This window comes from Porites lutea, chromosome 4, assembly GCF_958299795.1.
Source record: "Porites lutea chromosome 4, jaPorLute2.1, whole genome shotgun sequence".
Taxonomy (NCBI): domain Eukaryota; kingdom Metazoa; phylum Cnidaria; class Anthozoa; order Scleractinia; family Poritidae; genus Porites; species Porites lutea.
The window spans coordinates 10,991,307-11,013,160 of record NC_133204.1 but is presented as its reverse complement, the minus strand read 5'-3'; the positions used below and the strand labels follow the sequence as shown (position 1 = coordinate 11,013,160).

General features: G+C 38.8%; 1 protein-coding gene across 1 annotated transcript; it reads left to right on the top strand.

Annotated features, from left to right (window-relative positions):
* The first annotated feature begins 569 nt into the window (after positions 1-569).
* On the top strand, positions 570-21,243 carry LOC140934184 (uncharacterized). Its single transcript, XM_073383855.1, has 17 exons — positions 570-660; positions 3,634-3,711; positions 4,700-4,806; positions 5,772-5,862; positions 7,481-7,759; positions 8,204-8,425; positions 8,852-8,899; positions 9,088-9,201; positions 11,614-11,793; positions 12,815-13,243; positions 14,713-14,736; positions 15,240-15,410; positions 15,529-15,756; positions 16,145-16,275; positions 16,952-17,010; positions 17,937-18,103; positions 19,145-21,243. Exons 1-17 carry the CDS (start codon positions 570-572, stop codon positions 20,572-20,574), a joined length of 3,849 nt encoding a protein of 1,282 aa, XP_073239956.1. The 3' UTR covers positions 20,575-21,243.
* Positions 21,244-21,854: the final 611 nt, after the last annotated feature.

The following is a 21,854-nucleotide window of genomic DNA, read 5'->3' as shown; positions in this document are numbered from 1 at the left end:
GGTCACCCTTGGGAAATGGCTTGGTAACCGTTATATATCGGATGACCGCTATATACAGGTCAACTTTGTAGAAAATACAAGGCAACTGAAATGTTTGGAAATTGTCCGGTGACCGAAATATGGAGGGTGACCGCTATATATAGGGCCGTTATATACAGGTTTGACTGTATAAACCGAATTGGAGTAAACTGTAATCATTATTTTGGTAACAGTCTTCAAAGGATTGACGATTCTGCAGATGAAGTCACTTATGTCTCTGTTTTAAAGTACATGAACGAATTCAATGTCTTGTTTTCTTGAATGTTAGAGTAGAAGTAATCGTAAAAGCTTTAATAAACATAGAAGATAGAGTTCACAGACGGACTATGTATTCCTTTATACAATGATTAGCATATTTACAAGTGGGAGAAAATAAAATGCCTGCTTTATCTGACTTGAGTGTTTGTGTATTTCATTGAAACAGAGGTTTCAATAGTGGTATTTTGAAAGACACGTGCATAGAGTTAAATCACTGTACACTAATGCGTGAACTTCTTTAAGTCCATACTTTTTCTACTGATTCCACGGAGATGAGAATGATGTCTCGTTCGCTTGCCAACTTGGAAGCAGCTAAAAGATCTCCACTCTCGATGTCGGTGTTTTACGCTTTGTCGGATAAGGGTAACTAAGTTTCCTGGAGCAAGGTTGTAGTTCTCTGGTAACATGACACCTCAGTTCGTCTTGTAACTCAGCAGTTGTGCAGGTACTTAAATGCTTTGTGAATCGACCACAGATGATTCTTACTTTCATATCAGAGCACTGGAACTTTTAAAACAAGAACTTTATCTATCAAAGACGAATTTCAAGTAGATAGACTCATCTTTTCCATAGTCGAAAAAAGTCCCGTTTAGAAAATACATCGAAGCTTATGATATAAATGTGTCATTCTTAAACAGTTAATATGAGGACAAAGAGTGCAGGTGGAAAACACGTACCTTAAGGAGTTTTTTTTATCTATTATTTCTTTAGACCGTTCTAAATGTTGAAAGCCTCCTTCGAAATGAATTTGAAATCTTTAAGAAGTGTAAATTTGGCTTGTAGTTTTGAGTTGAATTTACACTGTTTACTGACGAAGCCCAGTTGTTTTAATTTGAGGCTAACTGATTGTGAAATAATAATCAAAATGGTTATTGGTAATATTACCATTATTAGTTTCTGTCACCTAGGAATAAACATTATATGGTAAGTTATATACAACAGTTAAAATATAATTTTAGTTGATAATCTTTATTCAAACCTTCTCTACCCAAGCAGTTTTTTCTGTACCTTCAAAGGCATTACTTGGTTTCAATAATTTGTTTTCAGCCTGACTTTAGTGTCTTTTTCCCTACCAATTACACATTACCCGTTACTAATTACACATTTTTCCCATTTCTCTGCGATTTGTAATAATTCAGTCGACTTCCAGATTAATTAGTGTCTTGCCGGCAGCCATTGGACTTGCACGCTAAATTCTATCAGTTGGGCTACTGTTGGAAGGTTTGCTGGCCAAATACACAATACCGTAGTCGTTTTATTAGAAACGCTTGAAGAATGGGATCTTCCTTCCCTCCCTATGTAGTATTTCTGGCAGTGATACTTACAGGTAACAGCTTTTTTCACTCTGTAGGTGTCTAAATCAGTGGTTAGGCTACTTGACCTCACAACTCGCAATCAGTTTCGAAATTCTCACTGACTCGTCACTTTTTCTGAGCTATTTGCCTGCTTGAAATACATGTAGCTAGGAAGTCTAATCAGTAGATCTTTGGAGCGGTCCCCCTAGATACACGCGTAAGAGAGTTAATTGAGTGAGCGTACGTAAATCTTTAATTTTGGTACGTTGAGGGGTATTATAAAATAATACAGCTTTTCTCTGCGGAGAAATCTTCCAGATCAGTGCGTACTGCTGCCACTAAGGCGTTAGATTCAGTTTTCATATCTTACCTAAAGTTAATCAAACCGGAAATGAATTATTGCAGGGGAGGTGGGGGAAGCGGGGGAGGGGGCACCTCTGTAAACCGCTAGTAGGGTTCGTTTAAGAGTAGCGTAAGATCATTCTTGGGTCTTATTAACCCGGGAGTGGTTATCCGGAGATGAGGTAGTTGTAGTTACAATAAAGTTCTTTGGCAATTGGTGGCCATGTTTATTAAGAAACCCGAAACACTAGAAAAATTCTTCTGTGTTTGCAACTTTAATCTTTAGTATTGTATTTCTTGAGTTATTGTGTCAATATTCATTTTTATTCCAGAATTCTTAAATTTTGTGCCTTCTTCAACAACCTTTCTAATGCCGTTTTGATGGTCATTTATGCATTTTTTAAGACTTCACTGACAATACCTGTACTGAAATGTTATCGATGCTCTAATTAATTTCCCTGTTGCTTGTTTAAACTGTTAAACCTAATTTGTACTGTCTATGGTTAAGGGCAAAAATAATTTTGGGTTTTAACGGCAGAAAAGGAACCTGTTTTTGAGACCCTCCAATCTCCAGCTTTTATCAGGTCTTCTGGAATAAATTTTGCCTTGAAAAGTGTATCAGATGGTAGACAGCGAAGTGACAGTTTTCTGCCCATATATGTTGCCTCCAGCTTAATCAACTTGCTTCTAATTTAATGTCCATAATTTATCTGCCAGAAAGGGAGAACAGATTTACTAATAGCATCAGGGAGTTTGAGACACAGAACGGCGACGGCAGCGAAAAGGTTACTCAAAAGTGATTTCGCTTTCTTACAACCTTTCTAGCTAATTATTCAATGCAGTCGATTTTTCAAACTTCAGTGTAGCCGAATACTATTTGATCACAAGGCCAATTGCCAGTGACATCATTTTACTACTAGTACCGGAATCCTTCAGGGTTTTGCCTGGTTGTGCAAATTAGAGCTTTTGGGATTAGGATAGGCAATAGCATGATTTGTAATGATATTTGGTATAAATACCAACGGTGATCAGTTTCGAAATTGTTATACGTAATTTGAGACAATTTTGAAATATCACGAGTGGTATTTATGCCAAATATCACGCACAAATCATGCTATTATTTGTTTATACTCCTACCCGCAAAAGATGTGGAATTTTCACATGTAGATATTTCAAATTAAGATGAAATACCAGTACCCTAAGCCAATCAAATTGCAGAAATTTCTCATGTAGTAGTATAACAACTGAAATTTTTTATAAAAGGAAATATGAAATGGATTCTAGTACTGAAGAGTGACGCCGTCGTGAAAAATAGCTTATTGAATTATCAAGACCGTATCTAGGTTCAAAGGGGAAAAAAAAAAAGAATGGACGTCTTGAGTTATATAACGTACGTCCTCCATCAAAAATGTCGGATAGCATCAGGAAACTCCACTAGCGTAGTCCTGCCATGAGGCAAAGAAATTAACCAGAAGTTTCATTCACGTGCACTTTATTGCTATGCTTATCAAAAGCTATAAAAATTGACTTTGCTTAAATTCTTGTCGCTATTCCAGTTGTAATTTAAAAAATTCCCTAAACTCCCTTAATTCCCCCCGTTTTCGATATTACTAGTTACTGTGGACAGGGAAAACCGAAGTGACAGCCGCAAGATTTTTGTTTGTAATGTTAAACGTTTCTTAGCCATTTTTTCTTTTAGCAGGGAAATGTGCGAGAGAACTCAACCACAAAATTTGGAGGGAACGGATAGCGATCCAACGAAGATCAGCTCTTGATGGTAAGTTGTCAGTTATCTACGGTTAGCTGAGGGGAGACTAGTTTAGCCTAGGGACAAGCGTACCATACTCGCAATTCAATCCGGAGTTGGATTCCGGTTTGACCAATAGCAATATTTTTTTCTCGGAACCCTAGGCCAGAACTTTAAATAATCTCAACTGTTCTACCTCCAGCCTGCTGGAGTTTTAAATGTGTGTTTTACTATGTTACGTTCAATTTAGATTAACGGTTTGTGATTGTTTCGGTGAAGTACCTCGTAAAGGCTTCATACAAGGTTACAATCACAGTAAAAATTGTTGAAAACGTTCCCACTTTTTACCTCCCTTTTGCTTTTCCCCTCCTCCTCCTGGTTCAGTGTTGTACGCTAAAGTGAAATGTTTTAGTTCTTCTGGTATATCTCATTTGGCCAAGATGTTGATATTAAAAAGAAGCTATCTTAACTTTAATGAAGATAGCAGTTTTTTCCTTTTGATAAATACCTCCCAAATAACGCTTTTTCCTTTAGCTTAATCCCCCCATCCTCTCTAGTCAATGCTGGGATATAGCAAAACATTTTTATAGACATTAACAGACGGCTGCATGAAATTGAGCAATGATGTTCATCACCTTTTCAAAGCATATATTTATTAATACGCAATAATTATATTTATTTATTTATTTATTGAAATTAAAAGGCAAATGATGAACCATTGGTTTATAATAATGATTACAAAGGCAGGATCAGTAACGTCTACACCAGAAGTCCCCAAAGGACAAAATTTCCATCTGTCCACCATCCCATTGAGGAAACTTTTTAAACAATATCTCTTTTTACGACTTCACGAATAGATCAAGCTATTTTCACTGTTAAAATATCTAAGGGTCTCGGTGTCTAGAAAGAGACCTCACTGCTGAATATGGATGTGACCCTTGCATTATTTATATGACGATAAACCTCACTACATCTGCGCACTAGCTATAGTTGACGTTCTTTATTTCTTCACCTGTAGGTGGCTGTGAAGGTATGTTTTCTACCGCTTCTCACTGTTGGTCATTCGATGAAGTTCAGAATAACAAGACGCCTGATAAAAAAGGTGGCTCCCCCGCTATACTACAGGTACAACTACTTTAAATAGAAGTACGTGTATCGAAGAACCTCCCAAAACTCGGGGTAAGAGCCCGTAAAAAGTCAGGGATGGGAGGGTAGGAGAGGAACAGAGTCAATTGCGTTACTGGGGGTGACAGGTTTCAAAACCCGTTATACTACAGGTACAATTGTATTAATTACATAAGGAATCTGAGGAAAAGAAAAAAAAAACAACAAAAACTGGCTTGTTATGAGGATCCCCAGTAGGGTTCTTCAGTTCCGTCATTCCCTCCGCGACCCAAATTTTGGCGTGATCCCCAATCCCGATGGTAACTTCTATTTTCGCGGTGGGGGAGAGGGAATCCGCATATGAAAGAGGAGGGGATGCTCGTTGGAAATTTTGAATTAAACCCCTAAAGGAGACCGATCAGGGCGTGGCCCCAGCTTTTTTTGACCCCCAAAGGAGACCATGTTTAAACACAGACAATATATATATATTTATATTTTTTGCCTGCGACCCTAAACGAGACCTTCACGGCTAAATATGATAGCGTTTTGCCTAGAACACCCTAAGTGAGACCAAAATCCGAAATTTACACACCGAAACGAGACGACGAGCATCCCCACCCCTTTCATATGCCGAGTCCTTCCCGGGTATCCCGCATCCCATTTATCCATTCAATCCCGAACCTCTCCCTCATTTTGCTTTAAGACCTTCAATGAAGGCAAATCCCGAATCCCGAAAACCTACTGGAGATCATCTCTCATACATGACTTAAGTACTTGGGGATTTCTACCAGCACTCGAGAAAGGTCCGAGCGACTGCAGGTGTTTTCTTATAGAAGCGGAAAGTATAATCCAATACACTCGTTGCGCTTCTCAAGGAATTTGTTTGATAATAAAAGTTAAGTTAGGCATCTTATATCATTATGTGACTTGGATAATTCTCACTCCACTAGAAAATGCAATTTTTTTATTACGTAATATACTTTTAGAATGGCGCCAGAATTGCTGACTCTTTAGCAAGAGGAAAGGTAGCGTCAACTATCAAGGAGGGCAGTTGGATTGACTTGGGAAATTTTGAAGGTGAAAGGTCCTTGCCATTTTATCAACTAGTTAGCAATATATTAAGCAGTGACGTCAGATATGACTGCGCATCAAGCTTGGAGGCCCTTTGCCCTTTGATAAAGTGACCTGGTTTGGGGATTTTCTAAAATGGGTTAATATTATTAAAGAGCAGGGGGTGGGGGAGGTACCTCTATTGTTTTCCACCTAAGTTTCTTGACCCACTCCGCCTGCCAGTATGACGTCACATAGTAACGGGCAAGAGCCTCGCGTCGCTTGTGCCAATAAGCAAGGGATACGACAGTTACCTGGACGAGCAAGGTCGAGGAAAAGCTAGAAAGCTAGCAAATATCGCTATATATCGCTTATTTGATCGAAAGTGTGTGAGCTTTGGTGTTGCTATAATCAGCTTGTGTAAATCGTTTTGATATTTTGTGTCCGTGATTTTATAATTTTGTTTATTTGTTAACTCCTCACTCCTCAATTTTGCTGTGCGCTGGCCCTCAAAAGTGTGACCCGTCGGTATGATTGCCCGTAAAATTTGCTCGACGATAGAAAGGAATCTTTAAAATTCATAACACCAGTGGACATTTCATTCCAAAAAAGTACTTAAGTCTACTTTTCTATGACAATAGAAACCTTAAAATCTCCAAATCCAAGAAATCGGAACAGTATTTCCGTGATAAAATCGAAATTTTTATCCGTCTCCTCGATGAACACCTTGCTCGCCATTTTGAAAGTTACTGACGCGAGACGTGACGTCATACTGGCAGGCGGACTGTACCACAGATTTCCTTGAAGACACCTTCCCCCCACCCTCGGTTAGAGAGTTAAAAAGGCGAGTTTCAAGTAAACGTTTGTTGTTATGATCAAGCCTGTGTTTACTTTATTATTTTTTTAAAAAAAAAGTAGCTCATGGTATTTACATATCGAGATTAACAGTGTATTAGAGAGAGAAAAAACATGTTGTTGAATTTTTGCTATTAAAGGGAAAGCGAAGTGAAAACAAACTGAGTTCTCGCAAAGCGAGGCTGCTGCCTTCAGCAGCACGATGTTCGGCATGAGAATAAGCAGTCACAAACTTAGGATTGAGACAGGTAGATACGACAATATACCACGTGAGGAAAGGTTATGCAATCTCTGCAATTGTAACAGAATTGAAGATGAAACTCACTTTTTATTAGATTGTCCAAGTTTTTCTTCGATAAGAGATATGTTCTTCTCTAAACTAGAACCTAAAATACCGTTTCTACGACTACAATCACGTGGGTCCTTATTATCACATCTGATGAATTCTACTGACTATTTTATTAACATCCAATTAATTTCATTTATATCAACTTGCTTTGAATTGAGAGACAAACTTATCTCCGGAATAATTAATCCTACTGATGGTTAGAAATAAACAATGATTGATAAGTTTCAAATTATTTTAAATATTTAATTTACAATGAATCAATGATTAATTTCAAGTAGCTTTTGCAATACTGTAATACTTTGTTATGGTCATGCAAGTAAAGCTTATTGTTATTGTTATTGCATGAGTTTTCTATTTAGCTTAATGGCTTAGAGTGCTCAAGCAGTGTCTGATGGAAGCGCGTATTTTTTATATATCTTTCTATGCTATTTTATTTTGAAGGAAAATGCATCAGTGATCCTGATAAGTGTCCTGATGGCATTACAATGATGTTCTGGGCAAAAATCGAAAGAATCAACGTGTTTCCAGACCCTTCAGTACCTAAATTTATCTTCTCCAGCGGCGGATCGGATCATAATTCCCGAGGATTTTCGTTCTTCCACCAAAACGGCATGTACGTGCTAGAAGTGGCGAACAGTCTGAAGATATGGAGGAAATCAATCTTACACACAAAAATACCTTACAATTCCTGGTTTTCATTCGCTTTTACTTGGGATAAAGGCAGGTGTCTTTTATTTCACAATAAGACTTACGCATTTAAAAATTGCGATATGTGGATTAACCTACTTCTTCACAACTAGAACTCCTCGTGGTGTCCTCCACTTCAGAAACTCTAGGAGTAATGAGAACAAGCCTTAGGCGCGGTGATTTTAGGGATCGTTTGCCTGGGTGAACAAGCGTCAATTATGATTTGTCTATGTGACATGTAGTCAAGGCAACCATCAACCAATCATGTGTAATGCGTCTCCGCCCAATAGGGTCCTAGAAATCATTGCGCCGACCCATTCCCCTTATAGAAATGGGATATTGTAACGAACGTGACCAATGCAAACGATGGGCCCCTGGGATGTAACTGGTCATTTCGTTGACTTACAAATACATGTGGAGAGAACGATACAAATAAACTACCTGATTTATACTGCCGAATTCGTATTTTTCTTTCAGAAAACGGGCTAACGTATTTTGTCAACGGAAGAAAGGAAAGTTTCAAAGTTCAACCTACCGAACTTGCGTTACCCAGGGCAAATAATATTCACGAGTTTACTATTAGTAAGCCAAACAACAACAACGACGCGAAGAATCACATGTTGCCAATGAAGATTGATAAGTTCGTCACGTGGCCGAGAGTTCTAGATCCAAACGAGATTAGAGAGGCTTTCATTGAAGGTAGATTATTTACTTACATGCCGAACAATAATAAGCTTGTAAGAATTATTTATTTTCAAGTATTAAAAAAATTAAGTTTATTACTCTAACACAGTGAAAGCTAAAACATTACTGAACAAGGTTATTTTGCTTTTTGTACCGTTAAGTATTACAATCGATCCTGCAACTTTACGAGAAAATGCCTCTATCATCTTTAGCTCAGAAATAATACTTTCCTCTGCTAAGAGCCTGTAAGATGCCGGTGTTATTGAATTCTAGGTAAAAAAGGAAATGAAAACTCAAGGACGGTATGAGTCGTCAAATCAAAGCAGCGTTCTGACAGCCGTAGGGTTGGATAGATCGACTGTATTTGAATTGAATTTGCCAAAAAATATTATCTTATAGTTGCATGTTTGTATTTGACTTTGAAAAACTTTTTTTTGGCAGGTGGTGGGCTTCCAAATAATGTTCCACAGGTAGCACAGAACTTGAGAGGTAAATGATAAATCACAAATAAGAGATAACTAAGTTATCGATGGCAAAAACTCAGGGAGAGTGTTGACCTTCCGTCATGAACACGTAAGTTTTGGAAATCGTGCGCATTAGGTGTGGACACAAGGCCTTGGTATCTCTGTATCTTGATACTGTGCCAAATAATTGCCACTCGACTTTATCTTTTGTAGCTTGCTTACCAAAGAACCCCTGTCTGAATGGAGGAGCCTGTAAAATCGATGTCGACGAGCCAGAAGGCTACCATTGTGACTGCCTTCCGATGTATGCTGGGCTCAGATGTGAACGTGAGTACTATAAACAGTCATCTAGAAATTTTAATAAAAAGTATTCCAAAAAAGAAGCAAGGAAGGATTTTTGAATTTTTGACATGAGAACTTACTGCAAGTCTTAATGGTTAAATGATGCGTTTGCTATATATTAATGATTTACCGAACACCTCGAAACTGCTTAGTTTCCACTTATTTGCTGATGTCACTAATATATATTGTTCACGTAAAAAACCTTAATGATCTTGAACTAATCCTAAATCAAGAGCTCCATGCAGTGGCTGAGTGGATGAAATCTAATAGACTAGCTCTGAGTACTTTGAAAACTAATTTTGTTATTCTAAGAAACTAAAGCCATACAAGTCATTAAATATAAAAAGACTAAAAATTGATGGTGTGAACATCCAAGAAGTTTCCACGGTCAAATACTTAGGTGTCACGTTTGACTCAAACTTGACTTGGAAGAATCATGTTAATGAACTCTGCTTAAAACTGTCGAACACTGTAGGCGTATTTTCCAAGTAAAGGTACTATGTCAATGTTGGCATACTTGCTATGCTTTACTATTACCTAATTTACCCCTTTCTTTCTTAGGATATTCAAGTTTGGGGTCCCACGTACCCAACCTACCTAAAACCTGTAACAACTTTGCAAAACGAGTCGTCTGAATAATGACTTTTTCCGACCTTAGATCACATTCTGAGCCATTGCTGAAGTCTCTCAGACTTCTAAAATTCTCTGATATAATTCATCTTGAAATTCTCTCTTCTTTTATCAGTGGTACCAAAAACTAAGCCCTTCCTGTTTTGTTAATTATTTTAACCCAGTATCTTCTATTCATTCAATTTTGACATATAATACACGTCAATTACAGATTGATAATCTGTTTGTTAAATCTGTTCATACCACTCACTACGGCATTCGTTCTCTCAGTTACACTGGTCCAAAATTTTGGAATTCTTTATCTATTGATGTTAAGAAAATCATTACAAGCCGTTTTCCAGTTTTCGTCTATATATCAAGACGTTATAATACTATTATTGATTCCTAATGTTTTACGATTATATTATGTTTAACTACTATTTAATCAATGAAGTAATACTTTTTATCTAAACAACTATTTTGTATCTATATTCCTTCTACTCATATTCTTGTTTGGGTCACCTGCAGTCGGTTAGTTCCACGAACTATTTGTCCCAAACTCTGCACAATGAACCTACAACGGAAAATTTCTTTTCCTTCACAATCTCTCGATTTTATATTTTAAAGCACTAATTCGTATTAATTATTATTCTGTGTGAGTTTAAAGAAAAATTGACTTGACTCGACTTGACTTGCTTATGGTTAAATTTTAGCTAACTACAAGGTATTAAACTGAAATTGCAAAACAAAGGTCCGACAAACGTACAGCAATGCGACTGTCTTTCTGGTTCCTCGTCTGTATGTATTTTAAACGAAACGTAGTTGATATTATTGTGGCCAACTAGAAAACCCGAATGGTTTACTTGGTCATCATACTCGAATTTTAATATTAAGTAAATAGAAATTTTTATAACTGTAAACGATGACCTAAAAAGGCTGTAACTTAGCAGCAATCAAAAAATTGTGAGAAAGTAAATTGCATTGAATTGAATTAAAAAATCATTAATAAATGCTAAACTATGTTTTTATTTCCTTTTGGAAGAAAAGAAGAAAGGGACTGAAAAAAATTATATTCAATTTTTCATATTGACGTGAACTTGTCTCGGAAAACTTTCTAAAATATTCGGGGCGCTTCTTTTTAGTGATTCACTGATGTCTTAATTTGCTTGTGACCGCCTCGTGCAAGAAAAAACTACCCTATCAAAATATTAATAAACTTGACAAGAATATGCTGTGACAGTACAAACAGAAAAAGAGATTTTATATTTACTTCAGATTTAGGGCAGAAACGATGGCGCAGCGGTGAGAGCACTCGCCTTCCGCCAATGTGGCCCGGGTTCAAATCGCTGCAACAACGCCATATGTGGGTTAAGTTTGATGTTGGTTCTCTCCTTTGCTCCGAGGGGTTCATCTCCGGGAACTCCGGTTTTTCCATCTCCTTTACCCTTTCACTGCCAGAAAGTTTGATAGAGTTTTGTAAGGTGACTCTAACTTTTGAGTCTGTGGACGAAGTCCTGTGATGTTACCATTCAAATGAAAGCTCTCTGCCTGTACTTACACATGGTGCTATTTGTTTCTCAAATTTGTAGAAAATGAAATTTGGAAATTTGGTCGAAATTTTCCTTTGGCCACATTTGAAAGTAAAAGGGTTAACAACTCACACTTCCAAATTCCAGTTCGATCAGGAACACACGGGTACGTTTCAACGAGTTCTTAAGGACTCTTAAGTGCTCTCTGGGTGAACAAGTTACAAATCTAATTTACTTACAATTTAAATTTTTTGTTTAGAGAAACTGACTCTGTCGGATAGTGAAGGCAGTCAAGATACCGATGGAATTCAACATGATTCTACACCAACACCTACACCTACACCTACAGCTACACCTAGTCAAACAGCGACACCTGTCTCCACTGCTCCAACAAAGAATGTAACTGCTTCACCAGCTCCACTAGTTCCTGCAGTTCCTGGTAAGCTTTTTTCTTTTTGTTTGCCTTTTTGTTTTGCTATCTGTTATAGGGCCATTTACGAGTTCCAAAAATTTTTACTTCAAAACGAGGCCAAGTGCAAAATCTTTCTTGTGAGAATTAGTTTTATATAATCATTTTCATATGGCTTCGCACTTGACCTCGGTTTGAAGCAGAGGATTGGGGCAACTCAAAAATGGCAGGGGTTGTGTATAATACAGCCCCAAAACGTTCCCTTTTGAAGCCTTTCTTGTTCGTTTAACATTTCGTTCGAAACCTCAACTCCACTTTCATTGTCAAAGGTACGATTTGTGAATGCCAAATAGGTACTTTAACCACCCAAGCACTTATGAAATGCGTTTGCACGTACACTCGCGAGATTTCGGACGTAACATTGAAACATTTTCATACACCTTCTTTCATTCTCTCAGCTACTCGTCGGAGAGTCTCACTGTCTCCCGACCGTCGTAGACCTTGTAACGTATAATACAGGGACGTAGACTGTGCTTCGAGTACGAGTTTTCACACCAAATTCGTGTACCCCATTAATAACTGCTTATTACTTAATCCCTGACGATTACGCTATTAAAAACTACAGGTAAGAATGGTTGCTCAGAGCACTGAAAAACTCATAGTTTCAAAAAGTTGCTAGCTGGATTTTGCACTAGTGGTCAACACGTCCGGAATTGTTTCAGATCGGCGCAACTTTGACATAGAGGAGCCAGTTGTGCTCTGAAAAAATTTGGGAACTGCTGCGGAAAAATATTCTCGAACTCCCCCTCCTGTGATCCTGGGGGCCATCTATATTCTAACCCCTCTTTAGCCTCCAGTCTGATTAGATGTTGCGACCTTAGCTTGTAAAAATCATAAATCTCAGTCTTTAAAATGTGCGGGTATAGGTAGTCGATCATCGCAAACATGGTCGACCGGCCAAAAGTAGAAAGTCTTTCTCCTGAGGTATCATGATTAAATAATTATCTTTTTTCCACTTCGTTAACTAAATTCTGCTCATTTTCTTGTTGAGAACAAACATCCGCTGACCTAGTCGCTGCAATCAACCGTTTCCGAAGACTTCACTGTTCCCCAGGCGTGTTGGTTTCAGAAAAGCTAAATACGTTAGCTAACAAATGGGCTACGACCATTGCTGCTTTGGGAGAAGCGAAGAAAGACAACAGTTCCACGTACGGACAACTGATTTGCAAATATAGCGGAGAAGACAGTATTGTCACCGCATGCGTCAGCAAGTGGTATAGCTGCATCACTGACTTCGACTGGGCTGAGCCTAAGCTGTCAAACCTCTCTTCCTCTTTTACGCAGATGGTTTGGAAGAGCAACAAAGAGGTGGGAGTTGGATTTGCAAAAGGAGGTGGTAGCGAAGTTTATGTTGTGGTGTTACTTGAACCTGGACAAAATGGAACTGGAAAAGTCCAAGATAACGTTCTGCCTGCTACAGGTAAGTCGGCGGAAGAACCGGTTAAGCTAGCCTCAATCCACTAACTGTCACCCTTCTACAACGGGCCATTTTTTTGCGGACAGTCCATACATTGACTCTTGTTATAAATCTCTCCTTAACGGCCACCTCTCCACAACAGCCACCTGCTAAATTGACCACCGGTTTTGGCGGACAGTCCATATATTTACTCATGTTTAAACCTCTCTACAATGGCCACTTTCTTCTGTCCCCAAGACTGCTGTTGTGGAGATTTTCAACTGTAACTCCCCCAAGAGAGATTAATGGGTCAGAGAAGGAATCTCACGACTTCGGCCAGGATATGTGAATTCCTAGTACGTCCGCACACATTAATCAATCGTTTGAAACGGTATCAAGTCCACGCACGCGTCCTCAAAGCAAGCAATGCATACTGTTGTAATTGTTACACACCAAGAGAGCTTAATTCCCCATTATTCTCTTTTGAAAACTGAAAAGTTTAAGTTCCCCTCCGGAAACCAACTTTAGATTAATTTCAAGGACTTAATTGATCTAAAAATAACTTTGGTGAAATTCAGGTATCCCAAGAGCGACATTTCCTCTCTCTCCTATTTATTCGCTCTCGTTCCTGTATCGTAATTAGGGAGCTTAAGCAGCGACGTTATGAGCCACGGACGTCAACCGGACCGGAAGTGGACTTTTCGCACTCTTGAGCTGTGATTTTGAACACATTCTATAAAAGAGTAAAGACACTTAGCAAAAAAAAAAAACAAAACAAAATAAACAAAAAAAAATTGGTAGTGTTTTGGCATATTAAAAGAGAAAAAGGCTCACTTCCGGTTGACTGCGTCGCTCAAAAACGTCACTGCTTCCCTCCTTTGAATGGATTTCTTCTAATCTAACGTTGTAACGTTTCCAGATCTTTTAAACTCATTTGTCTTACCGAGACTTACCGTCCATAATATTAAAGGAAGAATTTTTTGCTTTTTTTGTGCATTTTTGGGAGTTGGAATAGGAGGGGGAGTTAAATGAACCCTTTTGTAAAACAATGGTACGGTGGGCGTACTACACGTGTTTGCGTCTAGTAGAGAGCTTTAGATTTGAGGACGAGAACGAGTACGAGTACGAGATTAAACTTAAAGTTTTTGCGCGTGTTCTAAAAAACAAAAAATGACACTACGGAAAACTTCATTTTACTTTTTTTCACCAAAGAAGTTAGTACGGTATTGATACTGAAGGAGGTTTAGCCCTCTCCGTATTTTGATAACTTGTTCCACTATGACATTCTTGCAAAAACTCGTAGTAGAATGACGACGGCTATCACGTTTTGCCGCAAAAATGACGCTGTCTCACGCGTGAGCAATATTCAGTATTGAGAAAATCTCGTACTCGTAGTCGTCCTGGACTCAGAATCTAAGGCTCTCTACAACTGCCTTTTGAATACAAGTTTTTTCTGTCAGTCCTTAAATTCCTTTTTGAACCGTTTTTCGCAGGAATATCACAACCAGCTCCTGAAGGTTGGTATTGTATCACTATGGGACATACTTTTTTGTTAGATTATTTTTAAAACACCAGAAAAGGTTAAAATAAAAAGAATCTTACACATGTCCTTACACATAACAAATATGACATATTCTTGATTTTTGAAATTATCTTGTGCTTCGCGTATTTTCTAAAATGGCCATTTAACTGAGCTCGCTTTACTCATCATAGCATTAGGTCTATGATCAGGCATTGACCGTCATATTGAATTACATAAAAAAAAAAATCAGAAAAAGTGCAGGTTGTTATTTCTTACACATTCTTCCTTGAGCTTTGCTGTATTTGATCTAGAAACTGGACTTTTTTCAAATAGTATTAACTAGGTTTCAAAAGATTAGATTTAGTGACGGATAGCAAGCTTTTTATAAGCTCTAAAGTCACTTATTTAGTTGTTTCCTGAATAAATACCAAAGCCATAAAGTAACTATAGACACTCTCATCGTCCCATTTTGGTTATCTCTCTTTTTCTTTTTAAAAGCTACTTGTCCAGAAGGCTTTTCTGCGATGTTGGGCGGTCGTTCGTGTTTTTCTGTTGTGAATACCCCACATTGCTGGTATGATGCACTCATGAGCTGTGTGAAGAAAAATGGAACACTAGCCTCTATTGAAAGTAGAGATGAAGAATTTTTTGTTGTGGACTTGCTTAAAAGTAAGAAGCTTTGCAATACGATTGTCACCTTATATTTTCTTTATTTCGTCTGGCCTAATCTCATGATAGAACAATAACCTAACAGTCTCATTTCGTTGCATCATTTTCTAATATTTAGAGTCCAACATATCGGAAGCATGGATTGGATTAAAAGATGACTTAAAAGAAGCACGCTATTTCTGGGTCGATGGATCCCCGATTCCGTTTTCTGAGTGGGTGCAAGGAGAACCTAATGGCTATGAAAAAGAAAACTGCATCGTGCAAACAACAGGGAAAGTTCTTCCTGGATGGGCGGATAAAAACTGTTTTGATCCCAAGCCTTTTATCTGCAAGCAGCCTCTACCTGGTAAAAACATATAATTCTGCATTACTCCGGATTCCTCAAATATCTTAGACCTTTCGCATCACGAGTTTCCAGTGAGTCGCCCATATCTGAGTGATCTATAGCTGTGCCAGGCCACCGGATAGTAGGTGGAGAGACACAAAATGAAATCTCCTTTTCCACTGTCTTCTTTTTTGCACATTTTACCACGGCTCAAGTATTCGAATTTACGTTTCAAGCTAAGGTGGGCTGGAAGTTCGAATCACGTTGGGAGGCTCAAAATTTTCCTTGCTGTCAACATTTTCTGAAAAATTCATTTGATCTCGGTATTACTAAAATGTAATAGTTGAATTGACTGACGTGCAAAAAAAAGGTTTAACATATATAATTATTTATGATCACGAATCTGCAGGTTACACCACTTACAAGATGCTTTTCAACTTAACTGAGGCGCCACCCAACCAGCAAAATTTCCAATGGCCTGCAGCCAACATAATGTGTACAACTTACGTTCAAAGTGGAAACAGTCTACTTCAACAGGCGGTAAATTCAACACAGAACATCTTAAGCTTATCATTCTCCCAATTAGACAATGGATTATTCTTAGGAAAACCAACCGGCCTGTCTGTGTACATAGCATGGAGATTTAATCATCCAGTGCATACCGCTAGTAATATCCACTGTTTAAATATGTTCTTAGACCGGGACGACTTCGCCACTCGCAGTCGACTAGATTATCTGAAATCTATAAGTAGGCTGGTTTCCATAGAATCGCAATCGGGTCGATTCGAAAGATTATTTGGAAAGCGAGCATTAAGAAAGGAAATATGAGCAAAAAATATGTCAGGTGTAAGTAATACACGGCAATATTTAACAAAATTCAATTCTCTAATAAAACTGTCCAAGTCTAATGAACGCTAACCTTAAAAAGGTTAACTAAAAGGTGCGCGTATTGCACAACGAATAATCTAAATTTATAAAACAACTAAGATAGTACGCGCGTTCTGATTGGTTAAAAACCTATGGTTTATTGTACTCATAGTTTTACTGAAAGGTATTTTATAAAAGCAGTAGACCACACTTTCTACGGGTTTACTGGCGTGATAACCTACGCGGGATGTTGGGAGAACACAAGAAAAGCTTGTAAATCACTTGTAATAATAGAAAGTGTGGTCTATTGCTGAAATATATTGTAGGAAACCTTTTTTTACTTTTGCAGATCATCAATTATTTTCAAGCTAAGTCTATCACAGTTCAACCTACAGTGAACACTGTCAGGTAGGGACTAGCATGCTGGAAAATTGGACGATTAAGTTTAAGTAAAAAAAAATAAGAGAAATGGGGGGTTCTGGAATATCCACATGGAATTTGGTTAAACAGGAGAATATCTTGTGACAGTTACACGACATACTCTCAAGTATTTAGAAATAACACTTTATGTGTACAAAAGACATATAAATAATTTGTTATTTATTAATTTATTTTTTGGTCATAAATCTTTGTCCATGAGTTTCTCATCTTTTCTCTGTGTAGGTATCTTATCTAGGTACTCTTGACCCTTGAGTCTATAAGTCTGGTTTTCACTAGCGCATAAGCAAAACCATAAGCAAAAGCACAAGCACATGTGTAAGCAAGTGGAAAGCGGGTCAACATAAGCATAAGCATAAGCACAAGAAAAATGGACAAGTTCGTTCTTCTTGTGGTTGTGCTTATGCTTAATTCGTAGCTTTGACCAGTGAAAACGGGGTCGAAATAAGCCTAAGCATAAGCACAAGGCCGTGAACCAATCATAGGTCACTTTGACCCAGACCTCATGCTAACATATTAAAAGCAATAAGGCGGACGCTTCGTCTGCCATCTTTTTTATCATCGGGTTGAGGAGAGCTGGTATCGAGAATTGAGTCAAATATGCCATTCTGCGCGTGCGTATGTCATTATGCTTATGCTTATGCGCTAGTGAAAACCAGGCTTTAGAAATAGCAAAGAAACGAGCAAACAACAAGCACTTTGCTGAACAACCCCCGTGTAATATGGCTTTAGAGCTGAATCATGCACCAAGCTTGTCAATCATTACAAATGTATGCCAAAGAAAACAACCATTAAAACCGATAGCCCAAATAGCCTTTTGACATAAATGGGGCTCTTCTTATAAGGCCTTGCAGTTACATGAATCATTAATCCTGTGGCAGTTCAAATATTTACAGATGTATGCCAAATGGAGTGTCCACTGTGGAGGTTACACTGAGCCTTGGTCCAGAGGTACCCCCAGATATGATTGCTTCTTTTGAAAGGGGCATCAAGGAAAATGGTGGAATCAAGCTTTCCAGTGGAGGATCTGCAAAACTTGGGTCGGTTGAGTTTGTCTGCTCAGGTATGTGTAGTACACTGTCAAAATAATAACATGTGATATAAACAGGTGATATTTGTCATATAAAGAAACCATGTTTTATTAAATGTCCCGTACTGGTGACATGTTGATCACATCATTTATCATTTCACCGAGCTTAAAATTTACCATTATTCTTTATTTATCAATGGTTCATTTTTACTTCAAAAAACTCTTTCAAGTTTGTTTCCGCTTCGATACAATCTTTTAATATCTTAGTTTCTTTTAGAGTTCCAGGTAACATTGGAGAAGAGCTAGTACTAAGAACACGTTTGTTAGACTGTTTCATCATGTAGAACTTATCAAGAAATGTCTTCTTTAAGTCGTATATTTCTAAAATTTTCTGGACATCCCAAGGGTTTAAAAGTAGGAGAAAGCTGAGGAAAAAAAAGGTACAGGTTTTGTGGGGACACCTCAGCCGCAAAACTTTATCGGACACTAAACAATTTAAACGATGTGCCGCTAAGAGAGTACAAACTGATGTTATCTTTTCAAACCAGATAAAACCACTTTTGTTTCATTCTCTGAAAATCCATACTTTTGGGAGGAGTAGTTGTGAATTAAATCTGCCAAAATGGATATTTGTTGCTTCAATGACCCATTTGCAGATTGTGTGACCATTCTAGAGAAGGATTCTTCATCGAAATTGTTCATAGTCATATTCGCTTGTTTGAAGGCTTCATAGTGCTTTAGTTTCGCAAGCAAGCGAAAGGAAAGAGATGGATAGTAAAGAAAACGATCACGATTTGAAGCTTTAGCAGGTAAACACTTGGCGAGCGAGCAATGAATATCGCAAATCTCAACCTTCGTCCTTCATCACACTCCGAAATGAGAAACGCATCCAGTTCATGCGTTCACTGGTAAATCTGTTACATGCACTCTTCCGAGTCAAAACTAGATAAGCCATGGAACCTCCTGAGCATATTGCGTGATGGTCTTCCAATGAGCGGCTAATATGTTTAACAGGTAAGTGTGTATTCTTCACATTTTTTTTTCACTCTTTTGCATTAACTATCCACTTTTCAGGCGCTTCATCCTGCCCAAACCACTGTGGGGGTGCTTCGTGTCAACCTGGCTGCAATCCAAGCTGCTGCACACAATCGACAACTCAACAATTTCCTGCACCACAACGGGCTTACCAGCCGCAACTCAGTGCTATGACACCGTCTTTTGCAGGCGCTTCGTCCTGCCCAAACCACTGTGGGGGTGGTTCCTGTAAACCTAGCTGCAATCCAAGCTGCTGCAAACAATCACCAACTCAACAATTTCCTGCACCACAACAGGCTTACCAGCCGCAACTCAATGCTATGGCACCGCCTTTTGCAGGCTCTTCGTCCTGCCCAAACCACTGTGGGGGCGCTTCCTGTAAACCTGGCTGCAATCCACGGTGTTGCCCACAATCGACAACTCAACAATCTCCTTCACCACAAATTTCCTACCAGCCGAAGTCCAATGCAATAAAACTGCATTTTTCAGTCACTGCTTTCTGCCCAAAGAACTGTAGGGGCGCTGCGTGTCAACCTGGCTGTAATCGACGGTGCTGTCCACAATCGACAGCTCAACAAATGGTCACCCAGCCACAACTCAATGCCACAAACCCGCATTTCTCAGGCGCTTCATCCTGCCCAACCCATTGTCAGGGTTCTTCTTGTCAATCTGGCTGCAATCCAAGCTGTTGCATGCAATCAACAAATCAACAATCTCCCGCACCACAAATGGTCACCCAGCCACAACCCAATGCCATGAAACCGCATTTTTCAGGCGCTTCATCCTGCCCAACCCATTGTCAGGGTTCTTCTTGTCAATCTGGCTGCAATCCAAGCTGTTGCATGCAATCAACAAATCAACAATCTCCCGCACTACAAATGGTCACCCAGCCACAACCCAATGCCGTGAAACCGCATTTTTCAGGCGCTTCATCCTGCCCAACCCATTGTCAGGGTTCTTCTTGTCAATCTGGCTGCAATCCAAGCTGTTGCATGCAATCAACAAATCAACAATCTCCCGCACCACAAATGGTCACCCAGCCACAACCCAATGCCATGAAACCGCATTTTTCAGGCGCTTCGTCCTGCCCAAACCATTGTCAAGGCGCTTCCTGTCAACCTCGCTGCGATCCAAGCTGCTGCTCACAATCGGCAAATCAACAATTCCCTGGATCGCAAATGGTCACCCAGCCACAACCTAATGCCATAAAACCACATTTTTCGGGGGCTTCGTCCTGCCCAAATCACTGTGGTGGCCCTTCGTGTCCACCTGGCTGCAATCCAAGCTGCTGCACACAATCGGCAAATCAACAATCGACTGCTCCTCGCCTGGTAACCCAGCCAAATTCCAATGCCATGAACCCTGGAAATTGTCCTTTCTCCTGTACTCGCAGCAGCAAATACTGTCCGCCTTACTGCTCATCCAGGTGTTGTAAGAGGCGGTCACATATCAGATTACATACGTTTTGATCTCGGGTTTCTGTTTGTTTTTGTTATACCTTGAGCACTGGACACTTTAACCTTTAAACCCAACATCAGCATGTCTAGTCCCTACACTAGTCACCAAACATTTCATACATTACTGATGAGAAGAATTTATTTAACAGTCAATTCCTTTTCCACTTGTTGCTCATTTCCTTTTATCTAATGACCTATATATATATGGCTGTGTTAATATTAGGAATAATTTGACGTTGATCACTTTTGTGGGTTAAAGAGTCAACATTTTACGAAAAAATCAGGTTTTGTAGCATTAGACATTGAACTGTAAAAAATATGGTAAATATAACAGAACAGTAAACCCGATTCTCACTCTCTCTGCTTGTTGTTATAAACTCGGTTGACAAGGCTGCTACGTCATTCGAGACCCAACTACCACTATTATTTGTATACGTGCTTATTTTAAGAGTCCATTTCCAAACGTTTACTGACTTAGAGTCCCTTTCCAAACGCTTTGTTGTTAGACAGTTAAAGATGTACAGTAGCAGTCATTGTCCAGTTTATTTAATGTTTTAACCGGTGCTTATTGCTCATCAAAAGATTTCATAATGGGCGGTAATAAATTTGTTGGTTGAAATTTGAGTTAACAATTTTCAGCTTATCGTAAATCAAATAAAACCACCCTTCCTAGAAGCCCTTCTTCAGTAAAAATTAAAGAAATGGAATGTTTCAATCAAATTTGTCAAAAACTTCTTTACAACAGCTGTACAGTCCTCGAAGTTTCAATAAAGCAATATCAATGGTGACACATCATTCTTTCATTGCCTCCACTATTTTCCATTTTTATCAATTTCAGCGAAGCTCAACCACCCTTGTTTTGAATCCTCTTCCCCTCAAAAAGGCAAAACGTACTACAAGACACCTTCAAAAATTAGCGCAAGTTTATTTATTATTTTGGCTCAAATTTAACTGCATACGCAATCGAGGCAGGAAGGTTAAAAGAAATTTAATATTGCCACCATTCTGCCACCACAGTGCTCAATAAACCGTTTGGCAGATTGTATAGCAGTTTTTTCGTTTTGTGTATTTTGCGCAAACGTTACTCAAGGATCTATTAGGAGTAAATTGTCATTTATAAGCTCCCCCAGTTATAGGCCTATCTACTTGTAAACAAAAAAACATACATCCGAGTGTAAGCCCTTCCGCGTATTATCCCTCTTCAAGGTCCGATTTTATGCCCCTTCTGAAGTCGAGTTAATAAGGAGTTTAAGATACCACGACGGCGACGGCCACGAAAACCTCGCTTGAAA